Here is a 24125-nt window from a genome sequence, read left to right on the forward strand (position 1 = left end):
AACTACAGGCCGGTGAGCCTTACTTCAGTGGTAGGGAAATTACTGGAGAGAATTCTTCGAGACAGGATCTACTCCCATTTGGAAGCAAATGGACGTATTAGTGAGAGGCAGCACGGTTTTGTGAAGGGGAGGTCGTGTCTCACTAACTTGATAGAGTTTTTCGAGGAGGTCACTAAGATGATTGATGCAGGTAGGGCAGTAGATGTTGTCTATATGGACTTCAGTAAGGCCTTTGACAAGGTCCCTCATGGTAGACTAGTACAAAAGGTGAAGTCACACGGGATCAGGGGTGAGCTGGCAAGGTGGATACAGAACTGGCTAGGCCATAGAAGGCAGAGAGTAGCAATGGAGGGATGCTTTTCTAATTGGAGGGCTGTGACCAGTGGTGTTCCACAGGGATCAGTGCTGGGACCTTTGCTCTTTGTAGTATATATAAATGATTTGGAGGAAAATGTAACTGGTCTGATTAGTAAGTTTGCAGACGACACAAAGGTTGGTGGAATTGCGGATAGCGATGAGGACTGTCGGAGGATACAGCAGGATTTAGATTGTCTGGAGACTTGGGCGGAGAGATGGCAGATGGAGTTTAATCCGGACAAATGTGAGGTAATGCATTTTGGAAGGTCTAATGCAGGTAGGGAATATACAGTGATGGTAGAACCCTCAAGAGTATTGAAAGTCAAAGAGATCTAGGAGTACAGGTCCACAGGTCATTGAAAGGGGCAACACAGGTGGAGAAGGTAGTCAAGAAGGCATACGGCATGCTTGCCTTCATTGGCCGGGGCATTGAGTATAAGAATTGGCAAGTCATGTTGCAGCTGTATAGAACCCTAGTTAGGCCACACTTGGAGTATAGTGTTCAATTCTGGTCGCCACACTACCAGAAAGATGTGGAGGCTTTAGAGAGGGTGCAGAATTGATTTACCAGAATGTTGCCTGGTATGGAGGGCATTAGCTATGAGGAGCGATTGAATAAACTCGGTTTGTTTTCACTGGAACGAAGGAGGTTGAGGGGAGACCTGATAGAGGTATACAAAATTATGAGGGGCATAGACAGAGTGGATAGTCAGAGGCTTTTCCCCAGGGTAGAGGGGTCAATTACTAGGGGGCATAGGTTTAAGGTGAGAGGGGCAAGGTTTAGAGTAGATGTACGAGGCAAGTTTTTTTACGCAGAGGGTAGTGGGTGCCTGGAACTCGCTACCGGAGGAGGTAGTGGAAGCAGGGACGATAGGGACATTTAAGGGGCATCTTGACAAATATATGAATAGGATGGGAATAGAAGGATACGGACCCAGGAAGTGTAGAAGATTGTAGTTTAGTCGGGCAGCATGGTCGGCACGGGCTTGGAGGGCCGAAGGGCCTGTTCCTGTGCTGTACATTTCTTTGTTCTTTGTTCTTGACTACATCCGACTATATAGGGGCACAAGACAGGGGTGCCCCCTATCCCTGTTACTGTTTGCGTTGGCAATTGAGCCATTGGCCATAGCGCTGAGGGGCTCCAGGAGGTGGAGAGGGGTACTTAAAGGAGGAGAAGAACATCGGGTGTCATTATACACAGATGATCTGCTGTTATATGTCGCGGACCCAGTGGAGGGGATGCCTGAGATAATGCAGACACTCAGGGAATTTGGAGAGTTTTCGGGATACAAACTGAATATGGGGAAGAGTGAACTGTTTGTGATGCACCCCGGGGAACAGGGCAGGGGAATAGACGAGCTGCCGCTGAGGAGGGTAACAAGAAATTTCCGGTATTTAGGGATCCAGGTGGCCAGGGACTGGGGAACCTTGCATAAGCTTAACTTGACGCGACTGGTAGTGCAGATGGAGGAGGACTTTAAGAGGTGGGATATGGTGCCCCTGTCATTGGCGGGCAGGGTGCAGGGGGTTAAAATGGTGGTCCTCCCGAGGTTTCTTTTTGTGTTTCAGTGCCTCCCCATACTGATTACAAAGACCATTTTTAAGAAGGTGGACAGGAGCATCATTGTGTGGGCCGGAAAGACCCCAAGGGTAAAGAGGGGGTTCCTGCAGCGCAGTAGAGATAGAGGGGGATTGGCATTGCCGAGTCTGAGTGATTATTATTGGGCCGCTAACGTGTCTGTGATATGTAAGTGGATGAGGGAAGAAGAAGGAGCGGCGTGGAAAAGGCTGGAGATGGCGTCCTGTAGGGGAACTAGCTTAAAAGCACTGGCAACGGCGCCGCTGCCGTTCTCCCCAAAAAGGTACACCACAAACCCAGTGGTGGTGGCGACTCTGAAGATTTGGGGGCAGTGGAGACGACATAGGGGAGTGACGGGGGCCTCAGTGTGGTCCCCGATAAAGAACAACCACAGGTTCGTCCCGGGAAGGATAGACAGGGGATTTCAATCTTGGCAGCGAGCAGGAATTGCGAGACTGAAGGACTTGTTCTTGGACGGGATGTTCGCGAGTCTGGGAGCACTAACAGAAAAATACGGGTTGCCACCTGGGAATGCATTTCGTTATATGCAAGTGAGGGCATTTGTGAGGCAACAGATAAGGGAATTTCCACAGCTCCCGGCGCAAGGGATCCAGGACAGAGTGATTTCGGGGGCATGGGTGGGTGACGGTAAGGTGTCCGATATATACAGGGAAATGAGAGACGAGGGGGAGACGATGATAGAGGAACTGAAAGGAAAATGGGGGGAGGAGCTGGGGGAAGAGATTGAGGAGGGGCTGTGGGCAGATGCCCTAAGTAGGGTAAATTCCTCGTCCTCGTGTGCCAGGCTCAGCCTGATCCAATTCAAGGTACTACACAGGGCGCATATGACGGGAGCAAGATTGAGCAGGTTTTTTGGGGTGGAGGATAGGTGCGCGGGAAGCCCTGCGAAACACCCACATGTTTTGGTTATGTCCGGTATTATATGGGTTCTGGGTGGGTGTGGCAAAAGTGATTTCAAAGGTGGTGGGGGTCCGAGTCGAACCAAGCTGGGGGTTGGCTATATTCGGGGTTGCAGATGAGTCGGGAGTGCAGGAGGCGAGAGAGGCCGATGTTTTGGCCTTTGCGTCCCTAGCAGCCCGGCGAAGGATTCTACTTATGTGGAAGGAAGCTAAACCCCCGGGCGTGGAGGCCTGGATAAACGACATGGCAGGGTTTATAAAATTGGAGCGGATAAAGTACGCACTAAGAGGTTCGGCTCAGGGGTTCACCAGGCGGTGGCAACCGTTCCTCGACTATCTCGCAGAACGATAAGGGAAAATAGGAAAGACAACAGCAGCAACCCAGGGGGGAGGGGGGGGAGGAGGGGGAAGGGTGCATTCGGGTCTTTGGGTTTTTTTTTTGTGTGTTGTTACATAATTGTTGTTCATATTTATCTTTTCAATGTTTCTATTTCTGTTTTTTATTTGTGTTGGCACTTGCCGTTAGTTAACATATTATTTTAAAAACGATCAATATATATATACTGTTACAAAGTTGTAGAAATGGAAAATTTTTGGTTGATCGAAAAACTTTAATAAAATATATATATTTTTTTTAAAAATATTTTTTCAAAACTTTAAACAAATTTAAATTATTTATTTAAATAACAAATTATTTATTCAGAGCTGATATTTTACAGGCTTGAGTGCCTTTTACACATGAAAGTCCAAACAAGAAAGTGTGGAAAAAATAGGTTGAGCTCAAACTTTTAATAGGTTAATCTAACTGTCAGAAAGACAATGGAGCCATGTTCCAGTACCAGAATGTGGTGGACTGCCAAATAGGATCTTTCAGATTGCCTGACCAGGTGCAGAGTTTTAGTTTGTGCTCAGACATTGTGTACGGCCACATGGTACCCACCAGTTTATGAGAAACTTTACAGGGCCAATGAATGCTGAAAATGTTGTACACAGTTTTGGATGAATGTCAGAAACAGAAAGGGTTAATGACGATAGCCCTGACCTTGATTAATTCTCAAGAGATCCTTTAATATGGTACTGCTGAATTGTTTTTAACATTGTATCTGGTGAAATGTTGGGCCTGAACTTCCCCCGAGTGGCAATCAGAGTTGGATTGCCACTGTTCCAGGTTTATTTTGGGTGGGGGTGAAGGGGCATCAGGACTAGTCTAGGGGGGTGGAGAAGGGAGAAATCCTGTGGGATGGGAAGTTCCTGTCAGAGGTTTAATCCCTTGGGGATGGGTAGTCGGGGGGCTGTAGGAAATCCCCAAAAGTTTAAGATATGTAGAGAATAGAGTGAGTGGTGTGGGGTTGACCCCTGGGGTTTTGGAGATAGTGGTGGGGGGGGGGGCTGTGCAATAATTACCTAGAAGTTAGAAGAGACTTTAATTTTTCTAACTTTCTCTGGGTAACTAGTGTAACCCAGTTGGAACTGTCCAAAAAGTGCAATTAAAATAGAATTTCAGATGGTTCCCAGTGCCGAGGACGTTTGCACTTTTGGGAAATTGCCATGCAAACCTGACCTTTAAACTTCCAAAGGGGATTCTCCAGCACATCTTTGTGCTACTCCCCCAATACCGCACCCTGGAATTTGGAAGTTACGGTCTGTTCACCTTTTATTTACTAAATATAATTCAACTTAAACCACAGTATCTTGAAATACCTAATCAATGTGTAGAACTTCTGAACAGATGGTAGTGAATAAAAAATCATCCTGTAGAAAAAGTAAGATACCATACAAATGCCTTTCGGAAATGCGGAGGTCGAATGTATGAAAGAAATTTGTGAACCTCTGAGTTCAATGACTTGGAGTTGAATGGTTGAGAAAAGGACGTTTACGGTTGATATTTACCAGTGTTGACTGCAAGGACACAAGCAGCAAAAGGGTACCATCCATTCAGATAAATGAGCTTATGTGAATACTTGACAAAGAGGAGAGAACAGCAGCGGGGCTGTCACATAGGAGAGATAGGAAGGGGAGTGAGTCAATACCTGGACAGGGGAAACCGTGAATCCTCCACAGAAGTAGAATCCTTAGTTGACATAGATCCAAGGATAGGGATAATTAGTGTGTCCTGCTAGTAAGTCTACCACATAGTGAGAATACAGAACACAGGCATCTTACTGCTATGGTTGTGTAGCTGCTTTGCTGGTACTTATAAATTAAGATTAAACAAACTTTTCAAAAAACTGGATTAAAATAAAACACTGACAGGTCCATAACATAAATTACATTGAGAGACTTGGTACATATCAACCAGAACAAGGGATTGCAAAGGGGCTAAACAGCTGGCTTGTAATACAGAATGGCCAGCAGTGCGGGTTCAATTCCCGTACCGACCTCCCCGAGCAGACGCCGGAATGTGGCGACTAGGGGCTTTTCACAGTAACTTCATTGAAGCCTACTCGTGACAATAAGCGATTTTCATTTCATTGAATGCTACTGATCTAAACATGAATATGATTTTAACATGAATATGATTTTAAACTAATCTATATTAATTTTAATTTGGACAGACAGCCTTTTGGGGGGATAATTGTAATTGTTCTGGTGCAACTTAATGCTGATCAGGAAAAACTGATCAACAACAACTACTTACACAGTGCCTTTAATGTTGTAAAGGGTCCCAAGACACTTCATAAGAGCAACAAAACAATTGCATACCAGGACCACAAATTGTGACCATAGAGCCACACCCAGCACACACACCAAGGTCCTACCTAAAACAATGCAAATGGTGGCATTCATGCACACACAAATGAGCCAGGCAATGCAACTACTGACAACAAACATCTGAACCAAGATAGTGTAACAGACCGAGAAAAGTGTAAACAATGCTTCCACATAAACTTGAGCACTAGAACCAAGATAGTGTGTAACTAACTTCCCTTCTACATACAGAAGTCAGAATCTGAGCCAAGAGCATGTAACAAGCATTCGGACACAGGTCAGAACCAAACTGAGACAACATTAACACTTATGCATATACACATCAGAATAAGACCCAGGATACTGTAAGCACAGGCACTTGCAAGAATCAAGTGGGACACTATGAATACTGATAAAAGCACAAACACACAGACAAACCCAAAACTGCTTTTATTTTTGGCACTTTTGTCAGTTAGATAAGGGAGTCTGATGTGTGTGTCCAGGTTCTCCACATTTAAACTTCTAAATCAAAGATTTATTCCAATAACAGATCAGAGAGCTAGACTTTTGCATCAGAATAATTACAATCATTCTGGCGTTGGAAGGAAATGAATTTTAGCAATATAAAATGCAAGGTATGCTTACAACCTCGCTCAGCAGAACCTTTAAATACGTAAGAGGGAAAATGGTCAATATTTAAGAGATCAAATTAATCCAGACAATTACAGGCCAGTTCGTATAATTACAAGTACAAGCCAGTTAGACAATTACAAGCCAGTTAGGAAAATATTGGGAACATTTTTTGAGGAAATATTTAACTGAAAAGTGAAAGTCACAATTGTCTGTGAGGAGCATAGCTTTTATGAGAGCTGACTGGTGGTGATTTAACCTGAGGATCACCACACCTCAGACAGGGGCAAGGTTGAGAAGATGGATAACCTCAGCCGGTACGGGAATTTAACCCGCGCTGTTCATGTCTGTCCATATCACGAACCAGCCGTTCAGTAAACTGAGCTAATCTACCCCTGGGTATTTAACTAAGGATGAAATGGCCTTGGGCGATATGGTAGCATATCTAGGGCGACACGGTAGCACAGTGGTTAGCACTGTTCCTTCACAGCGCCAGGGACCAAGGTTCGATTCCCGGCTTGGATCACTGTTTGCGGAGTCTGCACGCTCTCCCCATGTCTGCGTGGGTTTCTCCGGATGCTCCGGTTTCCTCCCACAAGTCCCAAAAGATGTGCTTGTTTTTTAAAAATGTATTTTATTACAGAGGTGTATCAAAAAAGGTTACAGCACATAAACACCCCGGGAAACATACTTCCCAACAATCAACTATATAGATTGTACAACTCTCCCCCACCTCCCCCGACGAACAACTCCTCAAACACGGTCACGGACATCCCCCACCTTTACTCAAATCCCTCTGCTGAGCCCCTTAGCTCATACATTACCTTTTCCAACCGCATGAAATCGTACAGGTCACCCAACCAGGGCGTTACCCCCAGTGACAATGTTTACCGCCACTCCAGTAAAATTCGTCACCGGGCAATCAGAGAGGCAAAGGCCACGACATCGGCCTTCCTCCTCTCCATAAGCCCCGTTTTTTCCGAAACCCCAAATAGCGCCACCAAAGGGTCTAGGACCGCGAACATTCCCGTCCAGAATCTCTCCAATTTTTCACAATCACATGCGAGTGATTCGCTGGCCCCCACCCACACCTCTCACACTCATCTGCCACCTCCTGGAAGAACCCACTCATTCTTGCCCAAGTCATATGTACCCGGTGTACAACCTTAAACTGTATCAGGCTCATCCTTGCACACCAGGAGGTCCCGTTTACCCAAGAAATGCCTCACTCCATACTCCCCAGTTGATCTTCCCTCCCAACTTCTCCTTAATCTTCACCACCAGCTCACCTCCCTGCTCTCCCAACCACCTGTATATATCCCCAATTCTGCCCTCCCACATCCGGATGTAGCTCCAGCAGGGTAACCTCGTGAACTCCTTCCAGGCCTTTCACGCAAAGCCCCTAACCTGCAGATACCTGAACTCACTCCCACTAGGGAGCTCTACCCTATAACTTAGCTCCTCCAAACTGGCAAACCCTTCCTCCAAATACAAATCCCTCACCTTGACCAGCCCCACTTGCCCACTTTCCTCCACCTCCTATATACACTATCCATCTCTGGTATAAAGATCGGGAATGCCTAAAAAAAACAAGAACCTCAGCAGATTATTCATTTTTACACTTGGACCCTCCCCGCCAACGTCAACTGCAGTGTATCCCGCCTCCTAAGATCCACCCTGGCCTCCTCCATCAAGGGGGGGGGGGGGGGGGGGGCTGCGGCCATCGGAGCCTGGTAGAACAGGTTTTGGTGAGTCTAGCCGGGGTTAAACGTTGGGGGAAGGAACCGAGACGGGGAGGAGGAGTTTACAAGAGGAAGTGGAGGGGAGGGGTCTGGGAGGGGAGGTGTGGGGGGTGTCTACAATTCATGGGTGCCATTCATGGTACTCTTTCGGGGATTGGATGGCATTGAATATTGGGTGGGGGTGGACTATATATGTCAATGGTGACCATAGGCGAATCCTGACTCCTTTTTCTTCCTTGGGAGGTTTTGTTTTATTTGATGCTTATATTGTCATGCGGGCCGTTGTTTGGTGGGTGGTGGGAGGATGGGATCGTTGTTGTTAATAAGGGGATTGACATTCTATTCGTTACCGTTTACTGTTTGTTGGTGGGGTGTAAATTTTGAAGAAAATGTGAAAATGGAGAATAAAAAATTATTATTACTTTTTTTTTTTAACATCCCTATTTACATCCCTCGTGCTATGAGCCCAACGTACCACCTGCCTTCTTTACTGTCTGATGTACCTGCAGGTTTACATTCAGTGACTGATGCACAAGAAGACCAAGGTCTGGCCGAGTTTCCATCTATCTCAATTTATACCAGTTCAAATAACATTCTGCCTTCCTATTTTTGCTACCGAAGAGGATAAGCTCACATTTATCCACATTGTACTGCGTTTGCTATGCATATGCCACTCGCGTCCTGTCCAAATCCTGCTGAAGCATCTCTGCATCCTCCTCACAGCTTACCCTCCCACCCAACCCTCCCACCCAACTTTATATCATCTGCAAATTTGGAGATAATACATTTAGTACCCTCATCCAAATCATAAATCATGAATCATAGAATTTACAGTGCAGAAGGCCCATCGAGTTTGCACCGGCCCCTGAAAAAAAGCATCCTCCTGAAGTCAACGCCTCCACCTTCTCCCCGTAACCCAGCAACCACACCCAACCTTTTTGTATACTAAGGGCAATTTATCATGACCAATCCACCTCGCCTGCACATCTTTGGGCTGTGGGAGGAAGCCGGAGCATCCGGAGGAAACCTACGCAGACACGGGGAGAACGTGCAGACTCCGCATAGTGACCCAAGTCAGGAATCGAACCTGGGGTCCTGGAGCTGTGAAGCAACTGAGCTAACCACTGTGCTACCCATAGATGTGAACGGTTGAGGTTCGAGCATAGATCCTTGCGGTACCCCACTAGTCACTTCCTGCCAATCGGAACAAGGCCCATTTATTCCAATATTTTGCTTCCTGTCTGCTAACCAGCTTTCTATACATCTCAAAACACTACCCGCAATCCCATGCGCTTTAACTTCACACAGTAATCTGCTATGCAAGTTCTATTCATTGTGCATATCAATGGAGATCAAGTCTTGGGCAAAAGGATTTCAGTGCTCGCCATAACTGGGGCAAGCAGGTATAACTGGGGCAAGCAAGATATAAAAATCCAATATTAATGAAAGCAAATGTGCAACCTTTTAGAAATAAGTTTGAGGTTTTAAACCATCAGCAATCATGACCGACATACACTGCCACAGCCACGAGAACAGCTTCAAAAAGGGTTTGCCATTGAACTGCTCCACAAAGCAAGCTTGCTCTATACATTCACAAAGGCAGTGACAAACTGTTAACTGAAGTTTTCTGTTTCTGACAGTGTGCTTGTAGCGCACAATGACTTACGAGAGAGACGAGAAGTGATGAAGTCGATTCAGGCTTTATTAAGCGAGACTTGTCCCCAGCAGTTCAGCAACAGAATGAAGCGGCGGGGAGAAGCTCGGGTTCTTATACTCCGCCTTCAGGGCGGAGCCAGGAGTCAGCAGCCAACCAGGACCCGGGATCTGTCAGCCAATAGCATCACGGCTTCACAGTCCCACATGACCCCTAATACATACCACCAGTGCTCCAGTTTATTTCAAAAATACAAACATTTCCAACAATAAACTCTCCCCATTTATCAGAATTAGCATATTAGGACATGGGGGGGCGGCGGCGTTTGTAGTGGAGAGAATTGACAAACCTCTACAAATTGGCTTCTGCGTGACTTTTGCCTTGCTTACACTGTCACCTACCATTTCCGAGCACCATGTTTGGACATTTAATAGACCTTTGGCTCATGGCCAAGCTCCTGTAACCTCTCTTTGTATGTCAAATGCCCTATTCCTTACAATCACTCATATCAAAGATTTATTAAGATGAAGGATGTGTTGGACCTTCCAGGGTCCAAAATTGCACATTTCATTGTTCATTGTCTGTCACTCTCACAACAATGGTTTTGCAAAACTGCCAAATAACAGCTACACAAAACCAAGTTCTTCAGTTAGCATCCCCCAAGAACATAAAAATACAAATAGGAGCAGGAGTAGACCACACAGCCTGCTCCACCATAAGTCCATTCGATATGATCAAGGCTGACCTTTGGCTTCAACTCCACTTGCCCGCATGTTCCACATAACCCTTGATCCCGGGGAAACAAAAAATCTGTGTCTCAACTTTAAGTATATTCAAACTTTTGTGGTCAAGAATTCCAATGATTCATAACCCTTTGCGTGAAGAAGTGTCTCCTCATCAGAAACGATCGGGCCCTTAGCCTAGAAAATCCACCCTCTTTTTCTAGATTCTCCACCCAGAGAAAGCAACCTCCACATGGTGCCTACCCTTTCAAGGCCCTGAAGAATCCTGGATGTCGCAATGAGATCACCTCTCATTTTTCTGAACTCCAGAGAATATAGATCCAATTTACTCAGACTCTCTCCATAGAACAACCTCTCATCCCAGGGACCCTTCACTATATCGCCTCCCACACAAGAATATTCATCCTTAAATGTGGAAATCAAAACTGCACGCAGTATTCCAGGTATGGTCTCATTGAAGCCCAGTAAAGCTAGAGCAAGTCTTCTTTACTCTTGTGCTTCAATGTCATTTCAATGAAGGCCAACATACCATTTGTTTTCCTAATTGCTTGCTGTACAAGTTCTCCCAAGTGCTTCTGAACATCAATTTTTACAAGCTTCACACCTTTTAAAATATTCTGCTTTTCTGTTCTTGTTGATTGAATATTGTCACATGTCCTCACAATATAATCCATCTGTAACCTTGCTGTCGACTCACTTAACCTGTTTAAACCCCTTTGCAGCCTCTATGTCCTTCTCACAGCTTGTATTCCTACATAACTTTGTATGATCAGCAAACCTTGCTGCATTACTGTCATTAATAGATTGCAAATAGTGCAGCCCCAGCACTAATCCTTGCAGCACTCCAACTTGAAAATATCCCATTTAACCCTTCTCCTTGCTTCATGTCCGTTAACCAATTCTCTATCCGTGCTAATATATCACCCCAACTCTATGAGTCCTTATCTTGTCCATTAACCTTATGTGTGGCACATCGTCAAATGTCTTCTGGAAATCCAAGCATTCAATATCTACTAGTTTCCCTTTATGTACCCTAATTTCTAACAAAAAATTGTAATAAATTTGCCAAATAGGATTTCTCTTTCATAAAACCATGCTGGCATTGTCTGAACATATATGAATTGTTAAGAATTACTCAATAAAAGATTCCAGCACTTTACTGACAACTATGTCAGGCTAACTGGCTTGTAGTTCCTTTTCTCGCTCCCTCCTTTCTTGAATAGTAGTTTTACATTTGCTAACTTCCGATCTGCTGGGACTCAGAATCTAGGGAATACTGCTGAAAAAAAGAGGCACGCTGTCAAAGCTCTTCATCTTGCACTCATCAGGACACACGCAAAATTCAAAATTCCATAGGGAGTAACAATGTATACAGCATGAGAAAAAGGTGTTGTTTGGTTGATTAGTCGACTCTGATTGATCTTGATGATGCCAGAGAATACACCACGTTTTTGTTTCATTCCACAGAGAGACAATGTATGGACACATTCCTTTTTCCTGCAGAGGGCAGGTTCCTCTCGCAAGTATAAGTGAGCCACATTGCAAGTCCATCTGATAATCATAAATAAGTTGTTAGTGTAATAATCAGTACTCAAGGAATTTTCAACAAGTTCTATTCAATCACAAAAATCACACCTAATGTTAGACGTAATGTTTTGAGTTTTGCAAGCAGGGGCTGGTTGAGTATGGTCAGTATTTTGTCCATTGTGAACAATCGAAGGGAGGTGCTGTTCGATATAATCCACTAGATGTTGAGACATATGACCTACGTACCTGGCTTTGCACGAGCAAATTATCCTGCAAGTGGAAAATACCAACCATGCTACATGTGCTAGAAGCTACACATGGTCATATGCAGGGACCTGTCCTCTGCAAGCAAAGGAAGACATCCAGGTAATTTCTAAATTAAACAGAAGTATGAGGAACAATAGTTCCTCCTCGACCAGAATCAACTTGCCAAACAATTAGCACCCTTTCATGCAATATAAAGTGTTGCTTCATTAGAAATGTAATATTCTTGCAATTCTCTACTGGTAAGTGTAAAATGAAAAGCTACGACAGCATAGCTTTTTTTCAGCAGTTCTGTACTACCATGCGCCAATCTTTGGATTTTTTTGTAAAGGATAGCTAGCCCTTCCTTTATCTCTTCAGCAATCTCTTTTGGAATCCTCGGACGCAGGCCATCAGGTCTGGGGAATTTGTCATTATTAGGTTTTTTTTATTCTTGCATGGAATGTGGGCATCAATAACAAGGCCAGCATTTGTTTCCCGTTCTGAAATGCCCTTGAACTGAGTGGCAGTTAAGAGTTAACCACATTGTTGTGGATTTGGAGTCACACGTGGCCAGACCAGGTAAGGACGGCAGATTTTCTTCCCTGAAGGACCACATGAGCTTTTACAACAATGGACGATGGTTTCATGGCCATCATTTAACTCGTGACTCTAGATTTTTGTTGAATTCAAATTTCACCATCTGCCATGGTGGAATTAAAACCCAGGTCCCAAAAGCAGTCCCATGGGTCTCTGGATTACTAGAACAGCGATAATAGCCCTATGAGACCACCTCCCTCAGCTTTCTCCAGTACTTAATCTCCATTGATATTATTCCTGAATTTATTCATTCTAATTGGCCCCTAGGTTACCCTCTATTTCTGGTATGTAACTTGTTCAACATTGCTGTCATTTCCTTATTAAACATGCTTCGACTGTAAGGGCAGCACGGTAGCACAGTGGGTAACACTGTTGCTTCACAACTCCAGGGTCCCAGGTTTGATTCCCGGCTTGGGTAACTGTCTGTGCGGAGTCTGCACGTTTTCCCTCTGTATGCGTGGGTTTCTTCCAGTGCTCCGGTTTCTTCCCACAAGTCCCGAAAGATGTGTTGATAGGTAATTTGGATATTCTGAATTCTCCCCGTGTACCCGAACAGGTGCAGGAATGTGGCGACGAGGGGCTTTTCACAGAAACTTCATTGCAGTGTTGATGTGTGCCTACTTGTGACAATAAAGATCATTTCTCCCGCCTCTGCTAAAAAGGGACCAGCGTTTACTTTAGCTACTCTCCTCCTTTTTATATACTTGTAAAACCTCTTCCAATCTACTTTTATATTCCTGGCTAGCTAACTCTCATAGCTTTTCCCCTTTTTTGCAGCATTTTGGTGGTCCTTTGTTGGTTTCTAAAACACTCCCAATCTTCAGGCTTACTGCTATTCTTTGCAGCATTTAAGCCTCTTCTTTTAATCTAATATAATCCTTAACCTCCTTAGTAAGCCACAAGTGGATCTTTCTTGCTGAGTTTTTGTTTTTCAATGGAATGTATTTTTGTTGAACATTTCCAATTTTTTGTTAAATCTTTCCCACTGTTTATTTACAGTTATACCTTCTTGACTACTTACCCAATCAATTTCAGCCAACTTTAAGTTTTAGATTCCCCAAGAAAATTGAAAGCAAATTGGACCACTGTCCTTCCAAAAACTGGTCCTGTTTTCACAGAGCCGCAGTCCCATAGATTTAAATGCATCATTTGAAAGCACCAATAGAGAACAGGGACAGAGTAGGTAACAAATATTTTGGCCCTTCAGCTTTCAGGTAACAAGAAACTCAACAATATTCTAATATAGATTGTCATGATCTGACTGAATATCACCTGTCGAACAGCAACATGGTTGGTTCTTTACTCAATTATAGACAAATGACAAACGGATATCTAGTAAGTGACATATTCCCACTTCTGCAACTTTAACCCAACTCAGTATTGTGTGGCTCTAAAAATGAATGCAATTTTCCACGTCTGTAGCCGATTCACCAGTTGCAGCAAGTGCATTTGTACAACACTGATATAGGTACAGGACTAGCTGGAGTGTTGTCCGGATTTGATGATACCAAAGTAGGAGATATAGTCAATTCTGTAGAAGATCAAAGGAAACTGCAATGGGATGTTGGTAAGGTGGGAGAAAACTAAAAGGATATACTTGAATTAGAATGCACAAAGGTTCAGCAGGCGGATTCCGAAGATAAAAGGATTGTATTATGAAGAGAGATTGATTAGAATAGGCCTATATTCCCTTGAATTTCAAATAATATGTGATGATCCATTTTAAATATAAAATTCTAAAGGGGCTTGAAACTGTAGATGCTGGGAGAATGTTTGCCCTGGCCTGGGGAATCGAGAAATGGGGGCCACAATCCCCGAGGATTGCGAACCTTCAGAATTATTTACCCTCGAGAGCTATGCTCAATTCTTAAGTACCTTCAAGATAGAGGTTGATCAGATTTTAGACACTAAGGGAATTAAGCATAATAAGTATTGTGTGAGAAGATTCAGTTGAGGTAAATCAGCCATAATTTTATTGAATGTGGAGCAAGTTCAAAGGGCCAAATGGCCTTCTCCTGCCCCTACTTCCTATTTTCATGGGCAAATAAAATGAAATTTAAACTAAGTAAGTTTTGAGATGATCCTTTCCAGTTAATATCAGTAATTATACTCTAATTAAAGTAGGTGTGATGCTCTTCAAGAACAAAGGGGTAAAGCTTCTTCACGCAGTTGTGAAGCTTCCACGGTTCATGGTTGAAGCAAAAACTACAGCACCATTCAAGGTTAGAGAAGTGAGAGAAGTGAAAGAAGGAAAGGGAGTCCAAGGGATATGGAAACAAATTGGGTAAATGAAATTGAAACTATATGTTCATGTGGAAGGTAAACAATAGGGTTGCACTAATATAGCATATTTCAATGTTGTAACTTCTCTGTAGATTCAGAACATTAAATCCTGAAATTTCCACATAACAGACACAGAGAAACCTTAATTCTTCATGAATGAGTGTCACATCGAGCATATACAATTTCAAAGAGTGAGAGCTTGATGCGTCCAATAATTCCAAGATCCACAATTTCAGCTTGCATGCACAAATGTAGTTGCTTTAAAGTTGCGCTTGCAAACTTTGTACATGTCCAGTTGCTCCGTTGCTGCAAGTTGCATCTTGTAGTATAAATGAGGTATATTCAGCAACAAGCGACCTGGACAATTACTGAACCGCCTACATCTCCTAGGAGTATCTCTCAGAAATTCACACAACCAAAAAAAAGTCCCCTTTTCGGAGGAGTACAATAGGAACTCAAATCATAAAGAGCAAAGAAAACTCATCAGATTAGACAATAATATCCAACATTCCCTTCATGTTCCTGCAATGCCAACAATCACAGAGACTCAAGAATGTCGACAGATACTGCATTTTCCTTTCTCCTGAGACACATGTATACTGTGATTGTCAGCGGAATACACTCTTGATCAACAACGTCAAAACTATATTGCTGGACTACAGTGGTGCTGAAAGAGACAATACAAGTGACATTTGCTATTGATAGCATGTTTTCAAAGTTAGATATCAAAACCCAGCACATCCTTCCTTAGATAAGGGGCCCAAAACTGCTCAAATACTTCAAAAGGGGTCTGACCAGAGCCTTATATAGCCTCAGAAGTACATCCCTGGTCTTGTATTTGAGCCCTCTCAACATGAATGCCAACATTGCATTTGCCTTCCTAACTGCCAACTGAACCTGCACGTTAACCTTAAGAGAATCGTGAATAAGGACTCCCTAGTCCCTTTGTGCTTCTGATTTCCTAAGCACCTTCCCATTTATAATAGTCTATGCCTCCATTTTTCCTTCAAAAGTGCATAACCTCACACTTTTCCACATTGTATTCCATCTGCCACTTCTTTGCCCACTCTCCCAGCCTGTCCTTCTGCAGCCCGCCTGCTTCCTCATTACTATCTGCCCCTCTATAGATCTTTGTATCATCTGCAAACTTAGCAACAATGCTTTCAGTTCCTTCCTCCAGATCATTAATGTATATTGTGAAAAGTTGTGGTCCCAGCAGCAACCCCTGGGGTACACCACTAGTCACTGTCTGCCATCCTGAAAAAGACCCCTTTATCCTCACTCTCTGCCCTCTGCCAGTCAGCCAATCCTCTATCCTTACCCTTAACACCATGGGCTCTTAACTTATTTAACAGTGTCCTATGCGGCACCTTGTCAAAGGCCTTCTGGAAATCTAAATAAATCACGTCCACTGGTTCTCACATACCACGACCATACCACAACCAGGGACACAACAACCCAGGGACCCACAGATGAATAAAAGCAAAATACAGCGGATGATGGAAACTGAAATAAAAACAGAAAATGCTGAACAAATTCGGCAGGTCTCAGGCATAAGGACTCGAAATGGTAACTGTTGCTCTCTGCACAGACGCTGCCAGATCTGCTGAGTTTGTCTAACATTCTGTTTTTAGTACCCACAGGCGGTGTCAGGATAACAACGACTGGCATTTATAGGGCGCCTTTAAAGTAGTAAAACGTCCCAGCAGATTTCCCAAGCGCTGCATCAGTCAAGATTTGACATCAAACCAGTTCAAGATAGTAAAGAAGGGAGGTTTAAAAAGCGTCTTAAAAGAGCTTGAGGGGAATCTGGAGATTAAGGATTCACACGTTACAATAATAGCCGAGAGGAACCTCTCACTCACATCCTGGAGGCGGTATAACGCAAGGTTTCTCTCACACACACAAACCAATCTCACGTCTACCATCCATACCAACGAGCTTTGTTCACTCGCAGCCCCAGCCGAGCTTGGCCTCATCCTCATTCTCAGGCGCTTTGTTCACTTTCCTCCCAACAACGCCTGTGGATTTTATCTTTGACGCCAGTAGGCAAGAACCGGCCTGCTGCCCGCCATAGGCTCTTCCTCTGTGTGAACCACTGAGGTAGGTTCCCCCGCCTCTCCTACCTGTAGAGCTGGGGTTGGTGGCGATCGGGGGTGGGAGGCTGGTACAGGGACACTCTCCCGAACTGTTTTCTGTACGACTCCCGCTCTGAACTCCCAGGGCCCGGCCGCCGCGTCCCCACCCGTTCGCTCGGCACTCGGTTTTTTTTCCCCCTCCGTGACAACCGGACTCGCTCTCTCGTTGGCCCCGCCCCTGACCTCTCCGGATTGGTGCGGTGACGTCACATCAGACGGCGTCCTGCGGCGGATCAGGCAGTCTACCGGCGGAGAAGGCTGTCAATCAACAAGCGTCACGGAGCCTCGCGCTGTTAATCATTTCCGGTCTGCCGTTAATTTAAAGGCAAACGAGGAAGTGTACAAAAAATAGCAGAATTAGAGTCTGCGCTTTATAAATTACTGCTTTTTGTGCAAATCTGTCCCCTTGCTGTTTTGATACAGATGATGTCGCAAATGTTTGAGGTGATTCTATTTCTGATAACATAAATCAGTCAGTGAGAGGAATACGGCGCGGCGAATGTTAGTCAGGGAATTGTTATCGCCTCTGATATTCCCCCCCCTGTTTGATGGTGCGAACATGTGATAATGTAAGCTTTGTCCGCGGTTTCGTTTCCGGGATCATGGTGGGTTTCAAAGAAATGCTTCCGGGCACCGCTCGGGACGATCGTTGGAGTACAAGCGGCCGTCGCGAGCTGTGACCGTTAATGGAGCGAGCTCCCGCGGGGGTGGTGGAGGAGGGGGAGCAGCCCGGGCCGAGCTCCGGATCCCGGCTCGGCTCCGTTCAGGTATCCGCTTACGGGTATGAGGTGTCAAGCGTGACATTGGGAAGTCGAGTTCCGGCCCGTTCGCGCCCGTTGGGAGTGATCAGATGGCTGGATGATTTATACTTCTTACGGCGGCGATGGGATGCGGTTACGATCGTTTCCCACTGCAGCGAGTGGTGCGGCGTTCCCGAGCAGCTGAGAGTGCAGCAGCCCCAACGCCCTGGACATTGTAACCCGGCGCCTTGCCTCTCCTGCTCTATCCCAGGCTTGACCCAGTCCTGGATAATAGTTTCACTAACTCCTACTGGGGACTGGTTGCGCCTCTCTTCAAGAAGCAGACAGCCCTCAGACTGCTGCCCTTTTGGGGTGGGGGGTGAAGATGTAGAAAGATCCCCATACACCAGTACTTTCCTCCCTCGGCTGAACTTGTTCCCTTGAACAATTTCTCCTTTAACTTGTCCCACTTCCTCCCAAATAAAAAGTCTTGTTCTGGGTATCTGCGTGGACCCAAGGTATGCTTGCCTTTTTGTGCAACGTCCTTTATTCCAGTCTTACTCGGGGCTTCCTCCTTTAACTTTTTATTTGGTACATTGATGGCATTGGTTCCGTTTCCTAATTTTGCCACTAACTGGGCAACTTGATCAACTTTGCCTCCAATTTCTACCCTTTGTCAACCTGATATGGTCCATTTATGACAATTTTCCCTTTCTTGACTTATCTGGGGCTAAACAGCCGGTAATGTTTATGAGCCCACCAACTTCCACAACTATCTTGACTACACCTGCTCGCATCCTGTCTTCATTTAAAAAAAAAAACAATCCAGCCCAGTTTCTCCATCTCTGTTGGTCTATACTGGTGGTGTAAACTTCCACAACAATGCCCTTTTTCTTCAACTGAGGATTTCCCTTTAACTGTGGTTGGGAGGGTTCTCAATTTTATTTCACCAATTTCCAGCAATTCTGCTCTCGACCCTTTCCCTCCTTCCTACAGCCACATTAGGATTCTTTTGTCCTCTCTATCTCACCAGCCTCCACTTTAAAAGGATCACCTGCCATTTCTGCCACCTCCTGCACAATGGCTCCACCTTCCCTCTCCTATTAACATTCCAAAGGGATTGTTCTTCCCGAGTCATCCTGATCCACTCCTCTGCAATCGGAACACCTTGCCCTCTTTCTCATCACACTTTCCCATGCAATTGGAAGAGGTGTAACATCACTTCTACCTCCTCTCCTTGTCTTCTAAGGCCCTAAATACTCCTTCTTGATGAAGCAGCAGTTACTTGTACTTTCAGTTTAATTTACTGTGTATGCTGTTCGCTCTGCAGTCTCTTCTATATTGGGGAGACCAAATGCAAATTGGGCACTGCTTTTGCTGAACACCACTAAGTCTGCAAGCGTGACACCCACCCCTGCTCTCTGGTTGCCTGTCATCTTAATCACCTTGTTCTTACTCAATTCTGTCCTTGGCATGCTGCAGTGTTCCGATGAAGCTCAAAGAATAGCATCTCATTTTCCAATTAGGCTTTTGCTGCCTTCCAGATTCAACACTGAGTTCAACAATTTCAGACCATGAACTATGTCCCTGATTTGACACTTGGCATTTGCCTGGATAGATTTTTTTTTAAAATGTTTTTGCTTTTGGACAGAACTGTTCAATGCTTCTGCACGGGATGATTTCTTATCCATGGTGATTTCAACCTCCATCTCAACTTATCATGCTGTATCACCTTTGAGCTTGCTGCACTCCTAGTCTCCCTATGTAAACTCCCCAACATTTATTCATGGCCACCCAGTTGACCTTGCCATAGTGTGTGATTCACTACTTGGCTTCCATCGTGTCAATCACCACAGACTCTCATTAACCACATTCTTTTATTCCTCTCTGCATAATCTGTTCCCATTCCCAACTCTGGTTCCTTCTGGATCTGCCCCTGGAAAGCTTTTTCTCCTAATTGACTCAACTGCACTTTCAAAAACTCAGCTGTCCAGCCTTTGACCCATAAATCATCACAACTGTTCTGCAGCCACTGAATTTTTCTCTTTTTTTAATTTAGAGCACCCAATTCATTTTTTCCAATTAATGGGCAATTTAGTGTGGCCACTTCACCTACTGTGCACATCTTTGGGTTGTGGGGGGTGAGACCCATGCAGGCACGGAGCTACTGAATTTTTCAACCACACTTTTGCCTCCATCTTTGCCACAGTCCTCATTACCAGTTCTGTCAGTCTCCCCATTCCTCCGGTACTGCCCTCATCTTTGTTCCTTTGAGTTCAAGGTTGAATGTCTTTGACTAGTTTGATCATTTGGAATCCGATCTCACTGGAGCACATAAGGCACAATTGGGTCCTGCTGTTGTCTGCCAAAACTGCTCACTATTCCAGGATTAACCTGGAAAACAAAGATCATCTGCAAACTGTCTCTTCAATTCACTAGACGACCGAATGAAGAAATTGTCCTTCAAGGAGAGATTGAGTAGACTAGGCCTAAATTCCCTGGAGTTCAGAAAAATAAAAGGTAATCTAATTCAAACATGCAAAACACTCAAGAGGCTTATAACAATTGAAGGATTATAGCAATATTTCCAAATAAGAGTTAAACGCCTGTGGTTGGAGGTACCTTGGTGGCAGTATGTATGAGATGGTCGCACATAAGATAGCTCCCACAATGGTCCTTGTTTTTTGGTCTTTTCTGCCTGGTTCCTGGGGGAATTTGGTGGGGCAACCCAACCCATCTAATTGAATAAGGCATTGGTCGACAAAAGTTGCCAAAAAAAAGACTGCTGGAAAGAAGGGTACAAGTGGTAGTCCTTCAACGGAGCCTGAGAGAGTGCAAAGCTCATTGGGAGGGAAGATTGCGGAAGTGACCTCGGCGAGTTGGCCTTTCCTATCGTACTGAAAGCACTGACTGGGGTAATGGCACACAAATTTGAAAAACATTGTAATAAACATTTTGAAAGGCAAGGAAGAGAGATGATTGAGACCCTCAAACATCTATCGAGGAGGTGCTTGGCCCAAAGCGGGACAAGTTAGGAAAACCTTCGGAGGCCATGAAGGAGCATGGGGAGGTGCTGAAGGATGTGGAAGGAATCTTGTCATGGCATAGCGACCAAATAGGAAGCCCTGATGCTGCTGCTGCTGGAGGAAAGAAACACGAGCCTGAGGGCGATAGTCAAAGACCTGAAGAACAGGTCAAGGAGACAGAGCCTCAGGATCGTGGAGCTGCCGGGGGGGGGTAGAAGGCCCAAGGCCAAACGACTATCCTTCACATGTTTGCGAAGCTGGTGGGTGAGGATGAGCAGATGTCCCCCCCCCCCCCCCCCTGAGCTGGATAGGGCCCACCAAACACTCCGGCAGAATGAGCGAGCCACCATGGGAGGTGATGGTTCATTTTCATAGCTTCAAGAAGAAGGAGTGGGTCCTGAAATGGGCCAAAGGAACCGGGACGTGATATGGGAAGGAAGCATCATCCGGATTTACCAGGACACTCAGGCAGAGCTGACAAAAAGGTGTGCAGTCTTTAATAGTGCAAAGTTCGAGCTGGTCAAGAGTGGAGTACATTTTGGAGTGGTGTACCCAGCGAGGACTACTTCACCAGCAGTTGGGTCTTAGCTGGTGAACAGGAGGGGAGGGGGGACTGTGGCCTGTCGGACCTGTATGTATGGGTTTCGATGAGCTTGTTTGGTGGGGGAGTGGATTGGTGAAAGGGAATATTGTTCTCTGGTGGATAGTCTGCGGGTTTTTAACTTTGCAGGGGGGTGGGGGGTAGGGGGTAGAGTGCTGACAGTGACCAGGGATTTTTCTTTGTCTCACCTCATAGAACAGTACAGCATTGTACAGGCCCTTCAGCCCACGATGTTGTGCCGACCATTTATCCTAATCTAAGATCAACCTAACCTATACCCTTTCAATTTACTGCTGTCCTTGTGCCTGTCTTAAGAGTCACTTAAATGTCCCTAATACTCTGACTCCACCACCTCCTGCTGGCAGTGCATTCCACACACCCACCACTCTCTGTGTAAAGAACCTACCGCCTGACATCTCCCCTATACCTTCCTCCAATCACCTTAAAATTATGTCCCCTCGTGACAGTCATTTCCACCTTGGGGAAAAGTCTCTGGCTATCCACTCTATCCATGCCTCTCATCAGCTTATACACCTCTATCAAGTCACCTCTCTGCCTTCTTCGCTCCAGTGAGAAAAGCCCTAGCTCCCTCAACCTTTCTTCATAAGACATGCCCTCCAGTCCAGGCAGCATCCTGGTAAATCTCCTCTGTACCCTCTCCAAAGCATCCACATCCTTCCTATAATGAGGCGACCAGAACTGGACACAATATTCCAAGTGTGGTCTAACTAGGGTTTTATAAAGTAGCAGCAAAACCTCGCGGCTCTTAAACTCAATCCCCCGTTAATGAAAGCCAACACATCATACGCCGCCTTAACAACCCTATCAACCTGGGTGGCAACTTTGAGGGATCTATGTACGTGGACCCCCAAATCCCTCTGTTCCTCCACACTTTCAAGAATCCTGCCTTTTACCCTGTATTCAGCATTCAAATTCAACCTTCCAAAATGAATCACTTCACATTTATCAAGTTTGGATAACATTTATCACTGGTCCTTCTGCACTGTAAATTCTATGAAATCTATGGACTCTATCTGCCACTTCTCAGCCCAGCTCTGCACCCTGTCAATGTCCTGTTGTAACCTGCAACAACCCTAAACACTATCGACACCTCCCCCAACCTCCGTGTCATCGGCAAACTTACTAACCCACCCTTCCACTTCCTCATCCAAGTCATTTATAAAAACTACAAAGAGCAGAGGTCCCAGAACAGATGCTTGCGGGATACCACTGGTCACTGACCTCCAGGCGGAATACTTTGCGTCCACTACCACTCGCTGTCTTCTTTCGGCCAGCCAATTCTGTATCCAGACAGCCACATTTCCCTGTATCCCATGCCCCTGTACTTTCTGAATGAGCCTACCATGGGGAACCTTATCAAATGTCTCACTGAAATCCATATACACCACATTCACTGCCCGACCTTCATCAATGTGTCTCGTCACATCCTCAAAGAATTCAATGAGGCTTGTGAGGCATGATCTGCCTCTCACAAAGCATGCTGACTATCTTTAATCAAACTATGTTTTTCTAAATAATCATAAATCCTATCTCTCAGAATCCTTTCCAATATTTTGCTCACCACAGACTTAAGACTGATGGGTCTGTAATTCCCAGGGATTTCCCTATTCCCTTTCTTGAACAGTGGAACAACATTCGTCTCCCTCCAATCAGAAGGGCTGGGTGAGCCAGGTTTTCCACTCGGGCTTCGATGGCAGGGCCCAGGGGGTGACAATTTTAATTAACATGAGGGTCCGTTTTCTAGTGGGAAAGGTTGTGGTGGATCAGGGAGGCAGATATGTGATAGCCATTGGGTCACTGGAAGGTAAGTCAGTAGTCCTGGTGAATGTATATGCCTCGAATTGGGATGATGTAACATTTATGAGGAGATTGTTTGCCGCAATACTAGATTTGGACAAGCATCAGCTGATTCTGGGGGAGAGATTTAAATTGTGTTTTGAACCTGAAACTTGAACGGCCTACACCCTTTGGGGATGACAAAGTTGTTGTTGGCATTTATGGAGGAGACGTGGAGTGGGAGGGATTAGATCCGTGGCGGTTTATTCATCCAGGGATAAGGAATTTTCTTTCCGGAGACTCACAGTAATGGTGCCGGTCCTTGTAGGTGACCCACAGTCGCGCCGGCTGCAACATGCCAAACTTCACCCTTTTCCTGTGCAGCACTGCCTTCGCTCGGTTGTACCCGGCCCGCCTCTTCGCCACCTCCGCACTCCAGTCCTGATATATTCCAACCTCCGCGTTCTCCCACCTGCTGCTCCTCTCCTTCTTGGCCCACCTGAGCACACACTCCCGATCAGCGAACCGATGAAACCGCACCAGCACCGCCCGCGAAGGCTCGTTCGCCTTGGGCCTCCTCGCCAGCACTCTATGGGCCCTTTCCAGCTCCAGGGGCCCCATCAGCGAGTTCAACATGGTGACTACATAGGCCCCCACGTCCAGCCCCTCCGGGAGGCCCAGAATCTGCAAGTTCTTCCGCCTCGACCGATTCTCCATCTCTAACCGTTCCTGCCATTTCTTGTGGAACGCCTCGTGCACCTCCACCTTTACCGTCAGGCCTAAGATCTCGTCCTCATTGTCGGAGATCTTTTGTCGGGCCTCGCGGATCGCCACCCCTGGGCCATCTGTGTCTCCAG

At 45.5% G+C, this 24125-nt stretch overlaps 2 protein-coding genes across 6 annotated transcripts in view; one reads left to right on the forward strand and one right to left on the reverse strand.

Annotated features, from left to right (window-relative positions):
* Window positions 1–17270, reverse strand: part of fryl (furry homolog, like) — a 683156-nt gene extending 665886 nt beyond the window's left edge. Inside the window, exon 1 of the mRNA XM_072496733.1 lies at window positions 17093–17270. The gene's annotated coding sequence lies outside the window, so the exon portion shown is untranslated. The remainder of the gene's footprint in view (window positions 1–17092) is intronic.
* ociad1 (OCIA domain containing 1) overlaps window positions 17050–24125 on the forward strand; it is a 48338-nt gene continuing 41262 nt past the window's right edge. The window contains exon 1 of one of the 5 annotated variants that reach the window (XM_072496740.1): window positions 17050–17069. Coding sequence is in view for 4 of the 5 variants with exons in the window: in XM_072496734.1 (XP_072352835.1) it covers window positions 17791–17871 (81 nt within the window). In the remaining variant the exon portion in view is untranslated. Of the gene's footprint in view, window positions 17070–17416; window positions 17549–17637; window positions 17674–17695; window positions 17872–24125 lie in introns of those variants that run through there. The other 4 variants (XM_072496736.1, XM_072496737.1, XM_072496734.1 and 1 more) reach the window with 4 other exon arrangements.

The sequence above is a fragment of the Scyliorhinus torazame genome, chromosome 3 (genome assembly GCF_047496885.1).
Source record: "Scyliorhinus torazame isolate Kashiwa2021f chromosome 3, sScyTor2.1, whole genome shotgun sequence".
NCBI lineage: Eukaryota > Metazoa > Chordata > Chondrichthyes > Carcharhiniformes > Scyliorhinidae > Scyliorhinus > Scyliorhinus torazame.